The 21,730-nt window shown below is 59.9% G+C and overlaps 12 protein-coding genes across 13 annotated transcripts; 5 read left to right on the top strand and 7 right to left on the bottom strand.

Moving 5' to 3' along the window:
* Positions 1-26: 26 nt before the first annotated feature.
* Positions 27-1,196, bottom strand: JDV02_008355 (uncharacterized protein). The gene has a single exon (XM_047989942.1). The coding sequence runs from the start codon at positions 1,096-1,098 to the stop codon at positions 604-606; it is 495 nt and encodes a 164-aa protein (XP_047845946.1). The 5' UTR covers positions 1,099-1,196; the 3' UTR covers positions 27-603.
* JDV02_008354 (uncharacterized protein) lies at positions 129-428 on the top strand (the record flags this gene model as incomplete). The annotated part of the gene is made up of 1 exon (XM_047989941.1): positions 129-428. One exon carries the CDS (start codon positions 129-131, stop codon positions 426-428), a length of 300 nt encoding a protein of 99 aa, XP_047845947.1.
* Positions 1,197-1,626: 430 nt separating the features above from the next.
* TAF5 (Transcription initiation factor TFIID subunit 5) lies at positions 1,627-4,765 on the top strand. Its single transcript, XM_047989943.1, has 4 exons — positions 1,627-2,007; positions 2,292-2,474; positions 2,522-3,327; positions 3,377-4,765. The coding sequence occupies exons 1-4, from the start codon at positions 1,867-1,869 to the stop codon at positions 4,476-4,478; spliced, it is 2,232 nt and encodes a 743-aa protein (XP_047845948.1). The 5' UTR covers positions 1,627-1,866; the 3' UTR covers positions 4,479-4,765.
* Positions 4,766-4,951: 186 nt separating this feature from the next.
* On the top strand, positions 4,952-6,889 carry vps5 (Vacuolar protein sorting-associated protein vps5). Its single transcript, XM_047989944.1, has 2 exons — positions 4,952-6,512; positions 6,564-6,889. The coding sequence occupies exons 1-2, from the start codon at positions 5,007-5,009 to the stop codon at positions 6,708-6,710; spliced, it is 1,653 nt and encodes a 550-aa protein (XP_047845949.1). The 5' UTR covers positions 4,952-5,006; the 3' UTR covers positions 6,711-6,889.
* On the bottom strand, positions 6,786-7,630 carry JDV02_008358 (uncharacterized protein). Its single transcript, XM_047989945.1, has one exon. The coding sequence runs from the start codon at positions 7,433-7,435 to the stop codon at positions 6,917-6,919; it is 519 nt and encodes a 172-aa protein (XP_047845950.1). The 5' UTR covers positions 7,436-7,630; the 3' UTR covers positions 6,786-6,916.
* Positions 7,631-7,767: 137 nt separating this feature from the next.
* Positions 7,768-8,886, top strand: JDV02_008359 (uncharacterized protein). Its single transcript, XM_047989946.1, has 2 exons — positions 7,768-8,091; positions 8,159-8,886. The coding sequence occupies exons 1-2, from the start codon at positions 7,854-7,856 to the stop codon at positions 8,782-8,784; spliced, it is 864 nt and encodes a 287-aa protein (XP_047845951.1). The 5' UTR covers positions 7,768-7,853; the 3' UTR covers positions 8,785-8,886.
* JDV02_008360 (uncharacterized protein) lies at positions 8,796-10,841 on the bottom strand. Its single transcript, XM_047989947.1, has 2 exons — positions 9,892-10,841; positions 8,796-9,811 (listed from the first exon to the last, which is right to left on the bottom strand). Exons 1-2 carry the CDS (start codon positions 10,411-10,413, stop codon positions 8,891-8,893), a joined length of 1,443 nt encoding a protein of 480 aa, XP_047845952.1. The 5' UTR covers positions 10,414-10,841; the 3' UTR covers positions 8,796-8,890.
* Positions 10,842-11,232: 391 nt separating this feature from the next.
* HSP82 (Hsp90 chaperone hsp82) lies at positions 11,233-13,898 on the top strand. 2 transcript variants are annotated; one of them, XM_047989948.1, is made up of 2 exons: positions 11,233-11,489; positions 11,601-13,898. In XM_047989948.1, exon 2 carries the CDS (start codon positions 11,625-11,627, stop codon positions 13,740-13,742), a length of 2,118 nt encoding a protein of 705 aa, XP_047845953.1. In that variant the 5' UTR covers positions 11,233-11,489; positions 11,601-11,624; the 3' UTR covers positions 13,743-13,898. The 2 variants fall into 2 exon arrangements, with proteins under 2 accessions (XP_047845953.1, XP_047845954.1); XM_047989949.1 differs by having other exon boundaries at positions 11,233-13,898.
* JDV02_008362 (uncharacterized protein) lies at positions 13,808-14,891 on the bottom strand. The gene has a single exon (XM_047989950.1). It carries the CDS (start codon positions 14,526-14,528, stop codon positions 13,995-13,997), a length of 534 nt encoding a protein of 177 aa, XP_047845955.1. The 5' UTR covers positions 14,529-14,891; the 3' UTR covers positions 13,808-13,994.
* A 523-nt stretch (positions 14,892-15,414) lies between these two features.
* On the bottom strand, positions 15,415-17,554 carry JDV02_008363 (uncharacterized protein; the record flags this gene model as incomplete). Its single annotated transcript, XM_047989951.1, has 5 exons — positions 15,415-15,954; positions 16,087-16,629; positions 16,734-16,831; positions 17,011-17,113; positions 17,387-17,554. 5 exons carry the CDS (start codon positions 17,552-17,554, stop codon positions 15,415-15,417), a joined length of 1,452 nt encoding a protein of 483 aa, XP_047845956.1.
* An 848-nt stretch (positions 17,555-18,402) lies between these two features.
* On the bottom strand, positions 18,403-18,789 carry JDV02_008364 (uncharacterized protein; the record flags this gene model as incomplete). Its single annotated transcript, XM_047989952.1, has 1 exon — positions 18,403-18,789. The coding sequence occupies one exon, from the start codon at positions 18,787-18,789 to the stop codon at positions 18,403-18,405; it is 387 nt and encodes a 128-aa protein (XP_047845957.1).
* Positions 18,790-19,042: 253 nt separating this feature from the next.
* On the bottom strand, positions 19,043-20,887 carry ARE2_2 (Sterol O-acyltransferase; the record flags this gene model as incomplete). The annotated part of the gene is made up of 3 exons (XM_047989953.1): positions 19,043-19,069; positions 19,128-20,667; positions 20,724-20,887. The coding sequence occupies 3 exons, from the start codon at positions 20,885-20,887 to the stop codon at positions 19,043-19,045; spliced, it is 1,731 nt and encodes a 576-aa protein (XP_047845958.1).
* Between the last annotated feature and the right edge of the window lie 843 nt (positions 20,888-21,730).

Raw genomic sequence — 21,730 nt, forward strand, 5'->3', positions numbered from 1 at the left:
GTCCTCTCCTGTCCTAGTTCTTTCACGGAGCATTCAGGACATTTGGAGCAAACTGTATTGATATTGACCTCATAAATATGCTCGTTCTGACCACGTATTGACATGGACAATTCGACTTCGTTGTAGTCATGGAGCGTGTACTTCAGACGGCCGTCACCTCGGTCACTCCGCAGTTCAACGGCCCATGTGACGCGGACACAGTCGGAGCCATCATTGGCCTGTCTGTTAGCTGTGGCGTACTCTTCGTCGTCGTGCTGGTAATGACGTACGCCTACAGCCGGTGCCGTGTCAAGTACCGCGCGCTGCAGCTGCAGCTTCACCCTCGGGGCGATATCCAGCTCGAACCGCAAGGGGCAGCCAGCGGACACCAACGGGTGCCTGTACCAGAGCCGGACGCCCCTGAGCCGCGGCCCGAAGACGACGATTGATCCCTTCGTTGGACACCTCTGGCCGAGAAGTTTTGTCCGGGTTGCATTGTTTTAAGCCTCGGTCTGTTGATCGGCGTTCCGGGTCAATGACAGCTTGAGGGGGACGACATTCGGAGTATAGTGGTTTTGTGTGACGCAGTTGGTAGTGGAAGCTCTGTTGCGGGGGTAATGAGCCTCAATTGTTGCCTTGCTTCTCAAGAAGTTCGCGAGCGTCTCTCCATAGCTCCGCCTCCATGTCCCGCTCGACCCTGGTGCCCCTACTGTTGAGCCAGCCAACGTCCAGGTTTCCAACATTGCCCACGCCATTCGGCCTAAGAGACGCCTTGACGGTGCTTTTAGGGTCCTGCGATGCGGCAGCAGACAGCCGTACGATGCCGGCCTCCTCCAGCGCGAGCACTTGGCGCTTCATGCGGACGTCCACACCGTGCAGCGTCGTCAGGAAGGCATCGGTGGCAGAGCGAAAGGCGTCTTTCTGCGCGGGCGGATCCAGCGCGGGCTTGGCTGAGCCCTCAGCCGTTGGCGTGGTGAGAGCGCCGAGGGCTGTGGCGGCGTGGTTCATGAGCTGCACGATGGACTTGTCGATGGCGTTGAGCTGCTGGATGTTTTCCTCGACGGTGAAGGGCTGGGACTGGTCGTCCTGGCCCATGTCAACGTCGCCTGGAGATGCCATTGCGTCGAGTGTGGATTTTCAGTCAAGAGTGCGTATTTCAAGTCGCAGTGCACGCTGGGCGATGCTCAGTCCAGGACCCAAGTCAAGGAGCAAGTAAGATGCGACGTGGGGATGATGAGTTGTTGATAGAGCCCTGGACTTGGGCAGTGGGGCATCCACTTGGTTCCAGTGGTGTGGTGATCGAATCTCCCTCCCTGTAAAGCTGGCACCATCCGCCACGGCACAGGCTCGCTGCTGGGAGGTGCATGGACTTCCAGTATACTTCGAACCGCGCACTTTCAAACAACTGTTCTTGGGCGGAAAAATCCTGTAGAAGATGATAATGATGTCGCATCAGACAAGACAAAGTCTGGCCTCTTTGACTTCTGTCCGACTCCTGGAGTTTGCTAGGCAGTGTGTTAAGCTGACCCACACATATTTGCTAGTGTCGCTTAATCATCGGCTTTCTCTCCCGTTCTTCGTGCTAGACATGGATGACATGGTCCTGCTGTTGAGTCGCTGCTTCACCAGGCGACTCCACATAGCCAGGGCTTCACCACCTCATCTCATCGCCAAAGCATCGCGTCCTCATCAATCTCCGCCGATTACCGCTCTTTAGTTGCTTCGAAGCACTAACTATATCCGCCGGTTGCACGATTTGAACCACCGTCCCCGCGTCGCACCAAAACACGCGGCGCGCGGCCCACCGTTGCCCGTGACGAGTTCCGCATAGGCTTCAAGTCGGACCTCAGAGCAGCTGTTCATTCGGGCGTCGCAGAGGCTGCCAGCATGTCCGGCCAGACGCCTACCCAGGGAACGGCCAACTATGGCGGCCAGCCGGTCACCTCGCCCGCGGCGCCCGCGGCACAGACGACCACCGCTGCCGGGTCAACGGGGGGTGCCATGTCGAACCAGAACCTCAACCAGATAGTACGTGCCCGATCCCTGCCTGTCCTCCCCTCTCGCCTCTCAGTGTTCAGACAGCTGGCGGACAGCTGTTTCCGTGTATACTGTACACATATGCAAACAGCCGCCATGCGTCGCATCACTGGCCACACTTCCCTCCTGCATCTCACGTCATGCCTCCTCCCCCGCCCACGAGCCGCGGCGACGCGGACAAGTGTACCGCTATCAACAGTGCAGTAATGCGCACCGCAACCGCGACAGCAAGCCATGCAACCCAGCGCTTCTTTACTGACCCTGATAAAACGAAGGTGACGGATTACCTGCTCAAGCGGGGTTTCAACCGAACCGAAGAAGTGTTCCGGCAAGAGTCAAAACATCTCGGGCCCGATGGCAAGCCCATCCAGCAGCTGGCTACCATGGGGCCCAAGAAGTATCAAAAGGCCTTCAAGCTCTTGAAGGAATGGGTCGACAACAACTTAGACTTGTACAAAGTAAGCAAGTCGCCATTCTAGCCGATGGCCACCGCTGACCGTCACAGTTCGAGCTGTCGAAGCTCCTTTGGCCCTTGTTTGTCTACTCGTTCTTGGAGCTCGTCACGCTCGGATATGCAGATGATGCCAAGGCCTTCTTGAAGGAGCTCGGCCACCATTTCCAACCCGTGCACGCAGACGACCTCAAGACGTTTGCAACCATCACCTTGCCCCAGCACGTCGAGGAGAACGAAATGGCCAAGCTCTACAAAGAAAACAAGTACCGCATTCCACTAAACCAGCACGCTACGGGTGACTTGTTCAACTTTCTCGAGCGTGAGTCCGAGCAAGGCGGATCGGTCATCCGCCAGCTCATCGCCTCGTCGTGCCAACTTGACTCCACCGCTCGCGGCCCCATCACGCCCTTCAGTTTCGAAGCCGTCTTTCGAAGATCCAAAAATGCAGATATTGAAGAGATCGACGCCAGTGAAGGCATCCCGGGTGTCAACATCGGGCTCGCTAACCGAGACGTGCTCGACCCCGCGCAGCCGCTGAAGCTTGGTCCGCTCCCGATGGAGCCGGAGCTTCGCGAGGATGTGCGGGCCGAGCTTGAGGATGAAGAGAAGCGCAACCCGCCGCCCGAGGGAAGCACCAGCCTGGTCGACGAGTTTGACCAGAAGATTAAGCGTGAGGAGAGTGCAGATGCCCCGAGCCGCGCCGACCTGCCGCTGCCCCCGTCACGACCTCGTGATATCATGCTGGAGATGCAAAAGGTGCGGGAGAATCGAGACCGATTCAAGATCGAAGGGCGGACCGGTGGCATTGGAACATCTGTAAGCGCGTGCATGTTCACCTTTCACAACACGCTGGGCGGGTAAGTACTCCGTGTGGGCAACCGCAGGACTGTTTGTTAACCGGCTCAGCGTTACCTGCCTGGATTTCTCCGACGACGGCCGGCTCGTCGCCGCCGGCACGAGCGAGTCGTATATCCGTGTCTGGTCTCTCGACGGCAAGGAGCTGCCGACAATGAACCCGCACGAAAAAGACGCCAAATTCAACAGCCGCAAGCTTATCGGCCATTCGGGCCCTGTCTATGATGTGTCCTTCTCTGACTCCGCGTCAGGCCCGCCGCAGAAGCTCTTTGGAGACGATGGTCGACACTTGCCTGCTATCGACGGCCGACCGAAGCTGCTCCTATCTTGCGCCGCTGATGGCCACATCCGCCTCTGGTCTCTCGAATCCTGGAGCTGCCTCTGCTTGTACAAGTCGCACGACGGCCCCGTCTACCGCACGATGTGGGGTCCTCACGGTCACTACTTCCTCAGCGGCGGATACGACAAAGTTGCGCGCGTTTGGATGCAGGATCACGCGTCGCCGCAACGGCTCCTTGTCGGACACGACACATCCATCTCTGCCATCACGTGGCACCCCAACGGGATGTACGTCTTCTCGGCATCTGACGAGACTGACAAGTCGATTCGGATGTGGTCGGTCCTCACGGGCCAGTGTGTGCGCGTCTTCACCGGTCATACCGACTACATCAGCGCCCTCGAGTGCGCGCCCAACGGCACGCTCCTGGCCAGCGCTGACTGCTCTGGGAACATCATCTTCTGGGACATCAACAAGGGCACTCGCATCAAGCGGTCGCGTGGTCATGCACGGGGCGGCATCTGGTCGCTCAGCTTCAGCGTCGAGTCTAACGTGCTTGTGTCCGGTGGACAGGACGGTACTGTGAGGCTCTGGGACGTGGAGCTGCCGGTGGACCCGCAGAAAGTAGCCCAGCAGGTGGGCCTCGATCCAGCTGCTCCGGACGCACCGGCTGCCGGAGCGGGCAACGCGCAGGGCAACGCCACTACCGCGCAGCCAGCGCCCGCGACCGGAACCCACAAGAAGAAGGGCAAGGAGGTCATGGTGACTCCCGACCAGATCAGCGCCTTCCCAACCAAGAAGACGCCTGTAACGAAGGTCAAGTTCACCAGAATGAACCTCGTGGTGGCTGGTGGTTGCTACGACCCGGAGCGCTAGGAGTTCGCACCAGGCGAGGAGACCAGCCAGATGCAGCGAGCGGAGGCATGGGAGATGCTGCTCACGAAGATGGTACCGGATGCAGAGACGCAGGGTGCCAATCTCAGGGCCAGGGCTAGGGCAAGAGGCCAGAAGAGAAAGGCCAGCGAGGCAAATATTGCGGCGTGAGGTGTTACGGAGTTTGGCAAAAGATGCGGCGCAAGGTTTCCGGGCTGCGTTGGCGAGGCCGCCGTGTTGAGGAGACGCGATTCAGCTAGATTTGTACCTTAATGTTTGACTACTAGCGCGCATCTGTGATGCCTTGTGCCCTGTTGAGTCATGATGACTTCGTTCAGTTGCTACGTTGCTCGATGCTGCGCTTCTTACAAAGTGCTGCGTACGGAGTACGTTCTTGGCCGACGAGCGAAAAAGTGGAGCTCGTTCGACGTCGACACTGACGTTGCTCCGCCCCACCTCCGAGCTTCCTGCAACCTCCATCGTCATCAGCAGTGAGCACGCAGCTCGTCAACCCCCCCAAGCATCAGCACAATGGACGTCGAGGAGTCGCCGTGGGCCGACTCGGGCAACAGCCAGCAGGCGTTGCAGAATGAGCGTCCGAGCCAGTCGAGCCCCGCGCCCGCCACCGCCGCGGCGCCGCGACCATCGCGCGGACCCCGTCGCCTTGTCGCGCAGCCGACACGGCTCGAGGCAGTGGAAGACCCCCTCGGCCCCCTCAGCGGCGGCGACGACGATGCGCAGACGCGCGAGGCCGCCCCTCCTCCGCCACAGAAGGAGCAGATGGTGATCCGCACGACCATGTCGTCGCCCCAGCACCAGCGGCGCCCGGCGGATCCGCACAACATCGACGACGACAACGACAACGAGGGCCAGAGGGGCCCGCGACCCCCGCCTCCCGTCGACGCCGCTCGCCCCAGCAGTGTCCGGAGCAGCACCCAGCCGAGCGTGAGCATCGAGCAGGCGTCCAAGCCAAGCTTCCACATCACCGTCGGCGACCCGGTCAAGATTGGCGACCTGACGAGCTCCCACATCGTCTACTCGGTTCGGACGAAGACGACGTCTCGCGCGTACAAGCAGCCAGAGTTTGAGGTCAAGCGGCGATACCGCGACTTCTTGTGGCTCTACACGACGCTGCACGGGAACAATCCGGGCTACGTGGTGCCGCCGCCACCCGAGAAGCAGGCCGTCGGCCGGTTCGACAGCAACTTCGTCGAGAGTCGGCGAGCGGCTCTGGAGAAGATGCTCAACAAGATTGCCGCGCACCCGACGCTGCAACATGATGCGGATCTGAAGCTCTTCCTCGAGAGTGAGGCGTTCAACGTTGACGTCAAGCACAAGGAGCGGAGGGACCCGCTGCCCGTCGAGAGCAAGGGCGTGCTGGGCTCCCTTGGCATCAATGTCGGCGGGGGAAACAAGTTTGTTGAGCAAGATGACTGGTTCCACGATCGGAAGGTGTACCTGGACGCACTCGAAGGCCAGTTGCGCGGCCTGCTCAAGGCCATGGAGACCATGGTCGGCCAGCGCAAGATGATGGCCGAGGCCGCTTCCGACTTCTCCGCCTCTTTGCATGCCCTTTCCACCGTCGAGCTGTCCCCGTCGCTCTCCGGCCCGCTTGACGCCCTCTCCGACCTGCAGCTCACCATTCGGGACGTCTACGACCGCCAGGCGCAGCAGGACGTGCTGACCTTTGGCATCATCATCGAGGAGTACATCCGCCTTATCGGCTCCGTAAAACAGGCTTTCACTCAGCGCCAAAAGGGCTTCTATGCCTGGCACTCGGCCGAATCGGAACTGCAGAAGAAGAAAGCGACCCAGGATAAGCTGCTTCGTCAGGGCAAAAGCCAGCAGGACCGGCTGAACCAGATGAACGCCGAGGTCGGCGACGCTGAACGTAAGGTGCACCAGGCACGACTGCTCTTTGAGGAGATGGGCCGGTCCATGCGCTCGGAGCTGGACCGCTTCGAAAAGGAAAAGGTGGAGGACTTCAAAAGCGGTGTTGAGACGTTCCTGGAGAGCGCAGTCGAGGCGCAGAAGGAGGTGAGTTACACATCTAAGCTTGAGAGCATGCCGTCGGCTAACTTATTGCAGCTCATCGAGAAGTGGGAGACATTCCTCATGCAACTGGACGCCGAGGACGACGAGTCGGCGTTCTACAGGCCCCCGGTATACCAGGCTAAGCCACCGGGCGACACGGCCATCGACCGGGCACGGGCAAACATGGACGATTCGGACTAGTAGTCAGACGTAGCCGGCGATGGCGAACCTGTTGCAATGGGGCGTGCGTAAGCAATCACAGGGGCGATTGGTGGTGCTGAATCAACGCTGTTTTGATGAGCCGTGGGCTGTGCTGTACATATACACTTTCTTCAAACCTCCCGGTATCGTACAACCGCAGTACTAGTCGTTTCTCGCCACCTGTCCCCGTTTCCCCCAACAGTAATCTACTTCCTCCTCGTGGGCGACTTCTTTGGCCCAGAGTCCCTCATCGCGGTGGCATCCTGCGGCGCGTATCCGGTGATCAGATCGGCGAACACGTCACCCGCTGGGGCATCATCCTGCACGCCGTCGGCACCTTCGTTGCCCTCGGCCTCGGCGGACGCGTCGTAGCCCCGGCCGAAGCGCTCGCGGAAGGCAGCCAGCTTGCCGGCCTCGTCGAGCTCGACGTTGCGCAGCGACTTCTCCGAGGGCTGCCACATGAGCGTGTTGCGCGTGTCCTTGACGGCGCGGTAGAGCGGCAGCGGCGAGGTGCTGCGCATGGTGTAGGTGGAGCCGTCGGAGAGCTGGACGAGCTGCGTGAAGGTGTAGGGCCGGCGGGGCCGCGGGATGAAGGTCGCGTGCCGGACCTGCACGGCGAAGAGGGAAGGCGATGGCGGCGCTCGGGCGAGGGGGTTGCGTAGGGAGGTGGTTGCGCCGGAGCAGAGGGCTCGACAAGGCGGCGTCAGGGAGGGAAGCTTCGCCATGATGACGGGTCGAGGTGATATATGTCTCTGTGTGTGCGTGTGTGTGCGAGCGCGCGCGCTCTGCGCGTGGCCTTGACGATTCAAGTGGTTTATCAACCGAGAATATTGGATGGCGGAGGGATTGGAGCGGGTGTCGTGTTGGACGGTTGTTGAAGAGGGCGGCGAGCTTGTCTGGGGATGCGGTCGCAAAATTTCCGGGCCGGCGTGGAGACTGGACAAATGGCCGTGTCGAAGTTGCGGCTGGTGGTGTGGTGCTCCAATTCTTTATCGATAAGCCAACACCAACAACCCACTCTACCCACCATTGTGTGTATTTTCTGTGACGTCGAGAAATCAACACCACACATTCGCCGCCGCTCGCGAGCCCTTCGCCAATCGCAATTGCGTCTCATCGCTGCATAATGCGCTCGCGGGCGTGATGAACACCTGCAGGGCGATGCGCAATGCGTTGCGCGCGGCACCTAACCTGCGACCGGGCCCCGGCAGAGTTCCTCCTCTGGCTGGAGCGTGCGTGCAAGCCCGGACGCTGAGCCTCCAGAGCGTCGCGAGGGGTGTCCACGATGGGGTCATGGGCGCGCTGGAGATTGGGGCGTGGTTGACGGGTAAGAAGCCGCTTCCTTATGCCTCGACGTCTCGTCGACCACCGCCATCACCAGGTACACACCTTCCCCCTTCCCTAGCCTCAAAAGACCTATCGTCTGCTGAATTGGCTAACATCAGCAGCAACTGTCTGTTCGAAAACCCACCACCCTTCATTCCACGTCTCGCCGCCGTCGCCACCGACCGCCGATCCGGACGCGGAGACGTCGCTCCCCGAGCAACTCCGGTCCGTGATGCGCCTCCTCACGAACCCTGTCGTCGTGTGCACCGCTACACACGGCGCCATGCCGCGCGCCATGACCATGTCGTCATTTACATCGCTGACGCTCTCTCCAACGCCGCTCGTAACGTTCAACGTCGCGACGCCGAGCCGCAGCCTCGATGCCGTGGCCGCGAGTGGCGAATTCAATATACATGTCCTTGCTGGGGATGAGGCCGGTGCGGCGGTGGCCGACCACTTCACGCGCGGCAACGTCGAGGGCGTGTTCGATGACTTAGATGGCGGTGACGCAGAGGTGGAGATCGTGGCCGGTCGGCCGCCGCTGCTCAAGGGCGAGGGCGTGCTGTGGGTGCTGAGGTGCAGGGTGTTGAGCGACGGGCCGCATGGGGGGCTGATGAAGGTGCGCGACCACGTCATCGTGGTTGGGGAGGTTGTCGAGATGATATCCGGGAAGAGGTCGGACGAATTTGGACTGGCATACGCGGACAGGAAGTACAGACTTGTTGGGGGTGTCATTGCAAAGGACTGAGGGAGATGCGAGGGTAATGAGTTGATGCATCTGCTTTCTATAGACTGTACTATTAAACGCCTAACGCTCATGGCAATGCAAGCCACATACCATCCACCTCCTCGGGCTAGCAACATTTGTTTGCTCGCTGCACGAGCTCTACCCGCTTCGCGGCCGCCCAGTCCCTCACGTTGCGATATGCCGCCACGCCGTCGCAGAAGCTCTGGCGGCTCGCCCGCAGATCCCACTCACCCAGCAATACGGGCACGCACCAGCCCTTCTTGGTTTGGTCGCGCACGTAGCACGCAAAGAGCAGGAGCCAGCCGCACCGGTACACGGCGGCAAATGTATACGCCCTGTCGTCGTCCACAACGGCCGAGTCCGAACCGCTGGCGGCGCGCTGAAGGTTTCTGAAGCCACGCGCTCCGAGGGCCATGACGTAGAGGGACTGGCAGACGGCCGCCTTCTCGCAACTGTTGGGCGACTTGGCCTCGAGGAAGACGGTGGGGAGCACAGGGGCCAGGTGGTCGAGCGAAGGGACGATCTGCTGGTGCTGCTTCGCCAGGAAGCGGCGGTTGAAGCAGTTCCGGAGCACGCCGTGGTACGTGGTGGGTTCTGCGGCCACGAGGGACCCGTCGGTGAGATGGTCGAGATTGGTAAAGGGCACGCCGCCACCCACGGTTGGACATTGCTCGTCTAAGTTCTCAAGGAGCGACAGGAGTGCGTCGGGTGTCTCCTTGCCGTCGTTGACCAAGTCATCTGTTTTGATGAACTCGTCATAGCCGGAATCGGAGCCGGCGAGGGAGGCTCGTCGACGACGCGAGACCTTGTGAAGCTCGGACACGTTCTTTGGCGGTGGGGGAGATTTACTGCCCGAAACAAACCCGTGTGGGAAGACGTCCTTGGGGAAGACGCCATGGTTGACGAGGTGTTGCGCAAAGGCATCGTCAAAGGGGCCGTCCTCATCGACGTGGACGCCTGGAGCCGTGCTGCTGGCGGGGTCGTACAAGTCATCCTCGTCCTCGTCGACGTCAATGTAGCAGCAATACTACACAATTGTTAGATTTAGCCAGATCGACGTGATATACTTGTGACAATGGAGGTAGAAATCGAGCAAAGGAAACGTACGCCTATGACGTCCCGCATGTCAGGGCCGCCATGCATAGAAAACTTGCGCAGCTTGCCACAGCTGTCCTCCGGCAACTCGGGGCTCAACAGAAACTCGTCCGAGTGGTGAAAGTCGGGCTTGACGGCCCCGAGCCTTCGAGTCTGCTCCTCGAGAGCGCCTCGGGTGAGCGGCGGATTGGCCAGGCAGTTCCAGAACGACTCGGGCATCGTCTGAGGGTGGGCGAGCTTCTGCTTCTTGGCCGGCGGCCGTGACGCACTGTAGGGGCGCTTGCAGATTACCATGGTACAGTGTGAATGATCGGCGATGGCGGATGCAGAGACATCACCGTGGGTATCGATGCAATGGGTGTGATGTGTGTGTTGTGGTGGAGGGTTCGAATGTGCGAGTGATGTGCGAGCGGGAGAGAGCGAGGCCGTTTGCATGTACATGTATGTAGCCATGCACACAGACCATACACATACAGAGGTACCTACGTGGCACACAATTGGTGGTGAATGAACAACAAGGGGAGGGCAGGGCATTCATTACTGTTGGGGATGGCCTCTCTCGCCAGGCCAGGCGAGGCGAACGGCAGGCGGCATGGACAAAGGCCCGCCGCGAAACAAAAGCATGCTGCCGGTGCACAGCCGCCATTGTCTCCCGACTGGGGGACGAGCGGTGCCACAGACGAGCTCAATTGATGCGGTGCTACACTCGCAGCCGCACGTGCCGTGTCCAGCACACCCGACGAAGCCTGGCCATTGACCCTAGCCATTGACCCCGGCCGTGGTGTTTTTGGTCCACGGTGTGAAGTTCGGTGGCAGGGCGAGTTTGTGTTGTTGCTTCTCCAAGGTTCCAGGGCCGCCGCGATAAGATAAGAGGCACCCCCGGCTGAGGTGCTGGACTGGGGAGATGGGAGGGACCCTCCTGAGCTGTGCGCTCCACTGCCTGCCTGTTGCCGGGCTGGAGGTGCCGCTGGTGAATTGGAAGTCGACAGATGCCAGGCCGGGCGGCGTTCCATGGGCAGCAGTGGGGATCTCATGGGCGGGCAGTGATGGAAGGCACTACTAGCGTCGACCTACCGCTAAAGTTAAGGCATCCCGCAGCCTCGTCCAAGGGTCCAAGCAGCAGCACCGGCACCTGTTATCTGCTATCAATTGAGCCATGTCGCGAGCGGGCTCAACCAGGAAAATTGTCATAACCGCTCGCAGCAGCAGGCAGAATTGATCTCCCATATCCATCGACGTGCCTCCGCCCCCTAATGCCTCTACAGGCCCCCCTCAGGCCACCGCCCGGCCACCGTGAGAGCCCCCCCAAGAGCTACTGCGTGCGGCTCTAGAAGGCTCCATAAGGCTCCAGGGCCTCCTCGTAGCCAATCAGCGCCCCGCTGCTGGTTGCTGTGGAAGGCTGCGCCATAGAATCTCATGGAATCTCCCAACTTGCTGGAGCACCACACCCGACCTTTTTAGAACTACTTTTTCCCTTCCCCCTCGGCTTCCCTCTCCCTCCTCCTCTTCCTACATCCTCCCTCCCTCTCACATTCCATTCCCCTCATTCGCGAGAAGCTGATAGAGGTTGCTCTCTTGTAACTCGTTCATTTCCCATCGCAGCGTAATAGGTAAGCTGCTGCCGCCGCACACCCCTCCCCAAAAAGCATATATACACACCTTACTGGTGTCGCCGCCCGCCTCGTCTACACGCCGCTAATACTTTGCCCTCCGGAAAAAAGATACCCTCTTCACGAACCGCCATCATGTCCGAGACTTTCGAGTTTCAGGCTGAGATCTCTCAGCTGCTCTCTCTCATCATCAACACCGTCTACTCCAACAAGGAAATCTTCCTGCGAGAGATCGTCTCCAACGCCAGCGATGCCCTCGACAAGATCCGCTACAAGGCCCTCTCGGACCCCAGCCAGCTCGACTCTGGCAAGGACCTGCGCATCGACATCATCCCCAACAAGGAGGCCAAGACGTTGACCATCCGCGACACGGGTATCGGCATGACCAAGGCCGACCTGGTCAACAACCTGGGTACCATTGCCCGCTCCGGCACCAAGCAGTTCATGGAGGCCCTCACGGCCGGTGCCGACGTCTCCATGATTGGCCAGTTCGGTGTTGGTTTCTACTCTGCTTACCTGGTCGCCGACCGCGTCAGCGTCGTCTCCAAGCACAACGATGACGAGCAGTACATCTGGGAGTCGTCCGCCGGCGGCACCTTCTCCATCACCGCCGACACCGAGGGCGAGCAGCTCGGCCGCGGCACTTCCATTATCCTCCACCTCAAGGACGAGCAGGCCGAGTATCTCAACGAGTCCAAGATCAAGGAGGTCATCAAGAAGCACTCCGAGTTCATCTCGTACCCCATCTACCTCCACGTCAAGAAGGAGACGGAGACCGAGGTCCCCGATGAGGACGCCGAGGTCGAGGAGGTGACCGAGGAGGGCGACGACAAGAAGCCCAAGATCGAGGAGGTCGATGATGAGGAGGAGGAGAAGGAGAAGAAGCCCAAGACCAAGAAGGTCAAGGAGACCAAGATCGAGGAGGAGGAGCTCAACAAGCAGAAGCCCATCTGGACCCGCAACCCCCAGGACATCACCCAGGAGGAGTACGCCTCCTTCTACAAGTCGCTGTCCAACGACTGGGAGGATCACCTTGCCGTCAAGCACTTCTCGGTTGAGGGTCAGCTCGAGTTCCGCGCTATTCTCTTCGTCCCCAAGCGCGCCCCGTTCGATCTCTTCGAGACCAAGAAGACCAAGAACAACATCAAGCTCTACGTCCGCCGCGTCTTCATTACCGACGACGCCACCGACCTGATTCCCGAGTGGCTGAGCTTCGTCAAGGGTGTCGTCGACTCTGAGGACCTGCCCCTCAATCTGTCTCGTGAGACGCTCCAGCAGAACAAGATCATGAAGGTCATCAAGAAGAACATTGTCAAGAAGTCGCTCGAGCTCTTCAATGAGATCGCCGAGGACAAGGAGCAATTCGATAAGTTCTACAGCGCCTTCTCCAAGAACATCAAGCTGGGCATCCACGAGGACTCGCAGAACCGCCCCACCCTGGCCAAGCTGCTGCGCTTCAACTCGACCAAGTCTGGCGACGAGATGACGTCGCTCTCCGACTACGTCACCCGCATGCCTGAGCACCAGAAGAACATCTACTACATCACGGGCGAGTCCATCAAGGCCGTCGCCAAGTCGCCCTTCCTCGACGCCCTGCGCGAGAAGGGCTTCGAGGTTCTCTTCCTCGTCGATCCCATTGATGAGTACGCCATGACGCAGCTCAAGGAGTTCGAGGACAAGAAGCTCGTCGACATTACCAAGGACTTTGAGCTTGAGGAGACCGAGGAGGAGAAGAAGGCCCGCGAAGAGGAGGAGAAGGAGTACGAGAGCCTTGCCAAGAGTCTCAAGAACGTCCTCGGGGACAAGGTCGAGAAGGTCGTCGTCTCCCACAAGCTCGGCCTCGCCCCCTGCGCCATCCGTACCGGCCAGTTTGGCTGGTCCGCCAACATGGAGCGCATCATGAAGGCCCAGGCCCTCCGTGACACCTCCATGTCCTCGTACATGTCTTCCAAGAAGACGTTTGAGATCTCGCCCAAGTCTACCATCATTCAGGAGCTCAAGAAGAAGGTCGAGACCGACGGTGAGAACGACCGCACTGTCAAGTCGATTGTGCAGCTGTTGTTCGAGACGTCGCTGCTTGTCTCTGGCTTCACCATTGACGAGCCCGCCGGCTTCGCCGAGCGCATCCACAAGCTTGTCCAGCTTGGCCTCAACATCGAGGAGGACGACTCGGCGCCCGCCGAGACGGCTGCCACCGAGGAAGCTCCTGCCGCCGCCGCCGCGGCTGACAGCGCCATGGAGGAGGTCGACTAAGCTTACGAACACGACGGGATAGAGACGCAAAAAGTTTCATACGGAGTTGCGGTTTAGAGCAAATGGGCTGCTTGATTTGCATCGTTATGATAATGCCTTTTGGGACGCTGTACTCTAGCTAGCTCTGCAAGGTAGATAATGAAGTTTACGCAAACCATGAAGTTGACCAAGAACGCTGCTTGTCGTGTGACGTAGCGTGTGCGTGCGTGCACCATTGCAGTGAGAAGCCAATAAGGCTGTGGCGATGGTGGGCTACAGATCCATGCCCATTTCAATCTCCCCTCTCTCGTCAATGTCGGCAATGTCCTTGAAGCCCAGGCTGGCGTAAAACTTGTAGGGGGAGTCCTTGGGCAGGGTGCCCTTCTTGCCGTCGGGGCTGGCGGACATGAGGCGGAGCAGCTTAGCCTGGGGGTGATTGTCCCTGACGTGCTGAATGGCGAGGAGGACGGCCTGGCGGCCGAAGCCCATCTTCTGGTAGCGGCTGTCGATCATGAAGCGCCAGATGCAGTACCAGTCGTCGGGGTCCCAGATGGACATCATGAGGAAGCCGACGGGGGTGTCGTCGGCGTAGATGGCGCGGAACCAGGCGTCGAAGCTGTAGTGGGCCTCGACGAGGGACATGGCGTTTGTGGAGACGTTGGCGGCCTGGGAGGGGAGGGGGGCGAGGGAGGTGATGGCACGCCAGTTGTCCTTGTCGATTTCGCGGAGGGTGACGGTGGATGAGCGGGAGGGGGGTGTGGTGGGCTCAGAGGCGGGAGGAGCGTTGGTGGTGTCTGGATCGGTCATGGTGATGGTGGTGGTGGTGATGATGATGATGATGATGATGATGATGATGTATAAATTGAAATGATGTCTGGTTTGGTGATGAGACTTGATGATGATGATGATGTAGGTGCTGCGAGTGATGATGAACGAGGGGGCGTCCGAGTGATATTATCGTGAGATGAGTGAGACCCTATGTATCCATCCAGACGCAGCCTTTATAACCTTGCTGTCATGAGGAGGCTCAATCGATGGTGTTGTTGTTGTTGTTGTTGTTGTCGCGCGGAGAAGCCCCAATCAATGGCCAACGTTACCGCATGAGACGTGATCTCTCTCGGCGTGTTGCGTGGGTTTGTGGTTGTTCGTTGTTGTTGTCCTTGTTGTGACTCAACCGGCATGATGGACTATGAATAATTATGTGTCGACGCTGGCAGGGCCAAAATGTTATATGCGTGCGGCCGAATATGCGCCCGTCTTATTATTATTATTACTACTGGTCCTTGGTGTGTGTGTGCGCGCGCGCTATGTGCTGCTGCTGCTTTGGCTGTTTCAACCTTTCCAAGTCGGCGTGAGCCAAGCCTCTACCCAGCTGCCAAGTTGGGCGAAAGTGCCTACAGTATTAAGAACAAGCGCTGACGGGGTCTCACGGTGACTCCCGGTTTTGGTATTCACGATGGGGGTATTGGAGGGATTTTGCAGTGAGGTGAGGCTCACGTGTCGTTTGTATGTACACTTCGGTTTACTACTCAAACATGGGGCTGTAATAGTATCAAAACACCAGCGTCTTCAATATCATCGTATACTCCAACTACACTTACAAAGGCCTATCCGCTTGCCCATGTGAGCTCCGTTTCATCGGACCACTCGATAAGGACAAGACAAGACCCTCACCATCCATATCGCTCACGGCTCAGTAGACGTAAAAGACAGACACATCCCCTTCCCCCTTGAGCCTCCTGTTGCGCCGCAGCATAATCGCCTTGGCCAGCCACGCCAGGGCGGCCGTGGCGATGCTGAAGGCGGCGCTGCTGGCCATGGCGAGGACGTAGCGCGGGGCGCCCGACTTGGGCCACAGGTAGGGCGTCCAGACGAAGCTGCAGTTCATGAGCGTGGTGACGAGGCCGATGGCGGCCGCCTTCTTCTCCTTGGTCTGCGCGCACACGCTGCCGCACCACCCCAGGATCAGGCTGTTGACGGCGTACGTGCCGATGGTGAAGACCACCATGGCCGCGTACCGCCCGGCCACGTCGCCCGGCGCCGCCGACGCCGCCGCCACGAAGCCCACCACCGCGACGGCCTTGGACGCCGTGATGTGCCACGTGCGCTCGTTGAGGCGCCCCGACGACCACGACACGAGGATGGTGACGGCCCCGGCGACGAGGTACGGCGGGCAGGTGAGCACGAGGGTGACGGTCGTGTTGAAGTTGAGCGTCTCGACGACCGAGGGGAACTAGACGGGGGGACGACAATGTTGAGCGATTGTAGACAGGGGAGAAGGGGGAGGAGGAAGGAGGAGGTTGTTCCCAGAGTAGAAAAAAAGGGGGTGGGTGGACGAGGAGGAAAAGGAGGAGGAGGAGCCTACAAAGTTCTTGAAGCCATTGGCGGCCAGATGCATGTGCGCCATAAACGCAAAGATCCAAACCACGGGGTCCCTGACCGCCTGCTTCAGGCCCTTGACGGCGCCCGTCTCGCCCTCGTTGCCAGCCGTGTCGAGCTCCATGCGGCCGTAGGCGAGGTCGCGCTCCTCCTGCGTGAGCCACCAGGTGGTGCGCGGGAAGTCGGGGAGGAGGAAGAAGCCGACGACGGCGACGACGAACGTGACGGCGCCCTGGAGGATGAAGAGCCAGCGCCAGCCGCTGATGCCGGCGACGTCGTCGAGCCCGTGGTAGATGCCCGCGGCGATGAGCCCCGCAAAGGCCGTGGCGAGGATGTTGCCCGTGTACAACACGGCGATGCGCGTCGCCACCTCCTTGCGCGTGTAGAAGACGGACAGCAGGTACACGGCGCCCGGGTAGTAGGGCGCCTCGGTGACGCCCAGGAAGAAGCGCGTCAGGAGCAGGCCCACGAAGTCGCGCGACACGGCGGTGAGGCCGCTGACGACGGCCCAGAGCATCATCATGATTCCCTGTAGGGGGTGTGTACGTACGTCAGCTTGGATGGAAAGAAAGAAACTGTGAGAGAGGGGATAAAGAAAGACAGGAGAGACCACAGAAAATGCGTTTTGCTCACCATGTATCGACTAGGACGGGTGCGTGTAAGAAACATATTGGAAGGCAGCTGCCCGAGGATATACCCAACGAACAAGATGGACACGCACGTCTGGTACTCTAACACCTCAAAACACGTTAGAAGGGGAAGCATATCCCAAGCATAAGGGGGGAAAGGGGGGAGGGTTCCATCATCAGCATCTGCTTAGCTGTAACCCCGTCGACGTAGCTGGGGCTGTGATTTGATTGTGTGGTAACGGAGCGATCGAGTGAGGTGGGTGAGTGACTGATTCACGTACGCGTGCCCGTGAGGCCAAGGTCCTCTTCCAAGTCGTTCAGGCGCGCAAGCGCAATGGCGTTCCGGTCGAGGTAGTTGAGCCAGTACATGCTCCAAAGCATAGGCTATGCGAAGTGCAACATGTGTAAGCCAGACAGTGCCGTTTCATCAACACCCCCCACCGTTACTCCTACTCGCTCGTACGTAGCACGCCTGCAGGCGCCATCGTCACCGGCCGCCCGTCCAAGTCGCAAGGCACAGACACGGCACAGGCACGGCGCAGCCCGCCCGCCCGACCGCCCGCCCGCCCGCACCGCGTGGAGAGACAAAGGAAAAAAAAAGTCAAGGTGTTTGTTTTTTGTCGTCCCCTCCTTTCTTCCGTCGTCGTACGTACGTACCATGATCCATCTGTCCAGCTTGCGCACCAAGGCAATCTCCTTGGGGTCCGTCTTCTCGCGGGCGCCCGAGTAATCGGCCTTGGCCACGGCCACCTTGGTGACGTCGTCGCCGCCGCCGCCGGCGGCCTGGTCCTCGGCCTGCGAGACCTGGGTGTCTCGCTTTTCCATGGCGTGGTATCGAGTGGCGGGGAAAGACAGAGTGACCTTGCACGGCGGGTGAGCGGGGGGACACAAGACACAAACGAAACCACGGCCACGGAAGAAGATGGAAAAGGGGGCACAACGGCGAATAGAGGGACCGAGCTTGAAGGAGCAACAGTAGTAGGGGAGCACGAGGAGTCTCTTGGTTCACTCTCCCTGCAATGTCCCTCGTCGTGGCCGCGAGATCCTGCTTTTATACGTCTTCGTACGAAACCTGCTGCGGTAACACCTCTCCGCCCGACCTCTCTGGCTGCCATGGAAACTCCCCCCGCTCCTCGTACACACCAAAACCCCTTTGGTGGCACACCCACGACGCCACAAACGCAGGAAGCAGGCTGCTTCTAGAGGGCCAAGTCCGACATCTCCCGCCGCGCCCAGGTTGTTCCTAGATGTGGCAGAGATCGATCGAGCGCCGCGCAACCCGGCACCTATTTCAGCACCGCGTGTATCAAGCACGGCGCCTCATCCATGGAGCACCCTGGACAGGCCCGTCATCAGCGCGACGAGCAGCTAGCTCGCTTGCCGTGTGAGCAGGTCGTCCGCGGCAGCTCGCAGACAAGCCAGTATCAACTGGGGAGCTTGTGTGCATGGAAACACGCCATCCGTTCCGCTTGCATGCAGCACTCAACCGCAGATGATTCATGGACGACGCGCGACGACACCCTATATCGGCGTGCCTGCCCGGAAAGCGAATGCTAGTCCCATCCATCCCCATCCATCCATGACGGCCATGTGTATCGTCTCAACACCTCGTTCAGCCGCGCATGCATACAGCAGAGAACATGCTCACCCTGACTCGCTGATTTGCGGGCTTCTCACTGCGGTATTCTGGCGAGCCGTCCTGCGAGTGCCGCGGTGTCGTCGAGCCAAGCACGATCCGCGTCGCTAGCGCGGTGCCACATGAAGCTTAAAGAGACGCTCGGCGGCATCAACCCCAGACTCCTCCGCATTGTCGACGTTCCATAACGCCCGTTCCAGAACAGCTGGACTTGTTCGAGGCAGTGATGCTGGGGAGCATCCTCTGAATCTCCATCGGGCCATCTTTCTCCGGGATTGGCCGCATCCTGTACCCGCGGAAGCATCAGACGCCGGGATCTGCCTCCTTGCTCTCCTCTCGTCGATGCCAACATGGCTTCCCGCAAAGAAACGTATCCCGATCCAAGGTTGGCGGCTATTGCCACGCGGAAAGGGTGACACAACATGGCATAACCGAGTACTGCGGCGAGATTTTCCGGTCCGCGGGCTCGCTGCCTGGGTTGCGACCCCAACGTCGCGGGGTAAGACCTGCGCAATATGCCAAGCCAGGCTATGCCGTTCGATGCGGAGTAAGGGAGCGCCAAGCTTCGAAATAAATTAAATCACGCGCGGAGTCGCTGCTGACGATGATGGCGGTGAATAGCTCTATGGGTATCTGAAGGCAGCCTCTCTATTCCTGTGTCCATTTTGCCACGACGCTCAAACCAAGACATATAGCGCGCATATCTGCAACCACGTTAGCAAGATGTCTGGGAACAGGGACAAAAAAGAGAGGTATTCTCACCATGCTGAGTCCCATGATCATGCTACACCAAAAGCACACGTTGTTGAGCGTCTCCCTCCCCCGCACCCACTTGGTCCGCTGCAGCATGACAATGGGCAGCTGCAGCATCTGGCAGACGAAGCCGTAGCCGCGGAGCTTCTTGGTGATGCACGCCATGACAATCTCGTGGCCCACGGCCGAGATGAGGAAGGTGATGACCATGGCACCCGCCTTGCCCGTGTGCGGCCTGCTCGCGCTGTACACGTGCCGCCGCAGGAACGAGTAGACGGGCACGTTCCACTCGCGCGAGAACTCCATCCAGTCGGTCGAGTTCCACCAGTCGGCGTAGAAGTGGCGGTCCGCAAAGTGCGTAATCTCAGCAAAGGCGCCAAGCACGTACTCAAAGATAACGAGGAAGACGAGCAGAAAGGTCAGCATAAAGGGGAAGAGAAGCCACGAGATGCTCTCGGCAAGGATGAGCGTCGACTCGGATACAGACCCCGAGGTGACCGCCACCTCATCGAGGCGGCGTGAGGCGTCAGCCAGGACAGGGACAATAAACTCCTCGGAAGTGATGGTGAGCAGAAAGATGCAGCCAAAAGTAGCGACGATCTTGGCGTTGAGCGAGGTCCAGTTGATAAACTTCGTGCGCGGGTACTCGAGCTCGTAGCAGAGCGTCGGACAGAGCAGGTAATCGAAGTAGTTAGACCAGGTCAGATTGCGCGGGTACGTGATGTTTCCCATGGGGCTGGTGAGCTCCCGCGCCAGGTCCTCGCGCAGCGTCTCGAGCTCATCGGCGCTGCGCTCGTCGTCTTCGTCGTCGGGCGGCGTCTGTTCGCCCAGCGTCGGCTTGGCGGCGGCGGCCGGGTTCATGGACGTGGGGATCCCGGATATGCTGGCCTTGCGCAGCACGGCCGCCGGGTACTGGTAGGCGGGCCCGCGATCCGCGTCCGACGACGGGTTGTCAAGGGCGTGCAGGCGCTTCTCCGTCTCGGAAAGGTGGCCGTTGTAGAAGGCGTACGAGTGCATCTTCATGAGCAGCACCATGGTATGCAGCAGCAGAAAGACCTGGGCGGTCCACGTCCACTCAAGCCAAAAGGGGATGAAGATCCAAAGCGCGAGCCAGGCCACCTGGTAGAGGCTCTGGACGGCCATGCCGCCCTTCTTCCACGTCCAGGCGCTGTCGGGGGCGCTCGCGCGCGCCCACCGGTGCAGCGGCAGGCTGACGGCGGTGCCAGCGACCATGAGGAAGTCGGCAATGGCCAGGTGCCACAGCTTGACGGTGAAGAGGGTCCATATCTGGATGCGCAGGGGGTGGCCCGTGTCCTTGAAGTTGCGCAGCATGGTGGTGATGCCCATGATGGCGAGGCCGATCCAGAAGAGGTTGAAGAAGCCGTGGAAGTCGCGGTAGTCGCTCTCGGGGTCGAAATGGGACACGCGCGAGGCGAATTCAATGGTTGGGAAGATGCGTCGCCGCTGCTCGGCACGGAGTTGCTTGCGGGCTGACGACAATGACTTGGTCGAGGGAGGCGCGTTTTCGGGAACCGGAGTCGAGCGACCGCTGCCTTCTCAGTTAGTACATCAAGAACAAATTGGACATGTATCGTGGTCACTCGCCTCGTCATGGCGCTGTCCGGCTCGGCAACCGTCAAGTGGTGGTTCTCCTCGGCCGACGTTCGCGACACGTGGGACAGCTGCGAGTGCACCGGCTTGCGCGCCCGCGGCCGTAGCACATGGCCGCCGGTGTCCCGGCCATTGGCCACGACGTCCGCAGAGCCCATAACCAGGGCTTTTCTTGCGGCGACGATACAGGAAACGCAGACACGCCTCGGCGTAGCCCGTTATGTATCGCGCTCTAGAGACGAGGAGGGGCAGTAAGCAGGGCGGGTGAAGAGTGAGTTGCCTGAGCGGCCCCGGCGAATTGAGGAGAGGGAAAGGAAACCCAGTTGCGCGACAGAGGGCTGCGGGTGCCAGCACCAGTCTTTAATCCCAGGCGGATGCGTAGTACGACGATGGTGCGACCCTCGGTGGTCGGGTGAGGTGGGTTCAAGAAGGACGGCGAGGACACGGAATGCAGGATGAGTGAAGTTGAAGGCCTCTGAGAAGCAAACGCCACCCCAACGGGCAGGCACCGGGCACCTCAGCTGTCAGACAGTGGAACCCACCTACTCACTCCCGAGTCCCACTGCAGCGCGCCCACTACGAACCTAGGTCAGTACGTCACACCAAGCGTGCGCGTCAGCGGCCCCCAAGTAGCCCCTGCACTGCTGGGCTGTCAGCCTGCACAAAGGCCTCCACTGTGCCTCGCTCGATTGCGCTGCGGCCCCCCGCGTAATGGCACTGGCCAACCCGTGGCTTCAGTGGAGTGGCCCCTCCCCCCGCCCCCGATCCGCCCCGGAGGCACGGAAGTTTAGCGAGCGGCCACTTCCCCCCCGCAATGAATGCCCTGCGACTCTGCAATGCAGCCCCTGACGGGTATAGAGTTCCCAGGGTGTTTTGTTCCCATACGCGCCCCCAACCCGCCGACCAGACCATCTAGTCGTCCATTGACGGATTGCCGTTTTAGACATACATACTTCGTACGTACATACTTCGTATGCTGTGCAAGCATTCAACTGTTTTGT

Source organism: Purpureocillium takamizusanense, chromosome 8, assembly GCF_022605165.1.
Source record: "Purpureocillium takamizusanense chromosome 8, complete sequence".
NCBI classification, from domain to species: domain Eukaryota; kingdom Fungi; phylum Ascomycota; class Sordariomycetes; order Hypocreales; family Ophiocordycipitaceae; genus Purpureocillium; species Purpureocillium takamizusanense.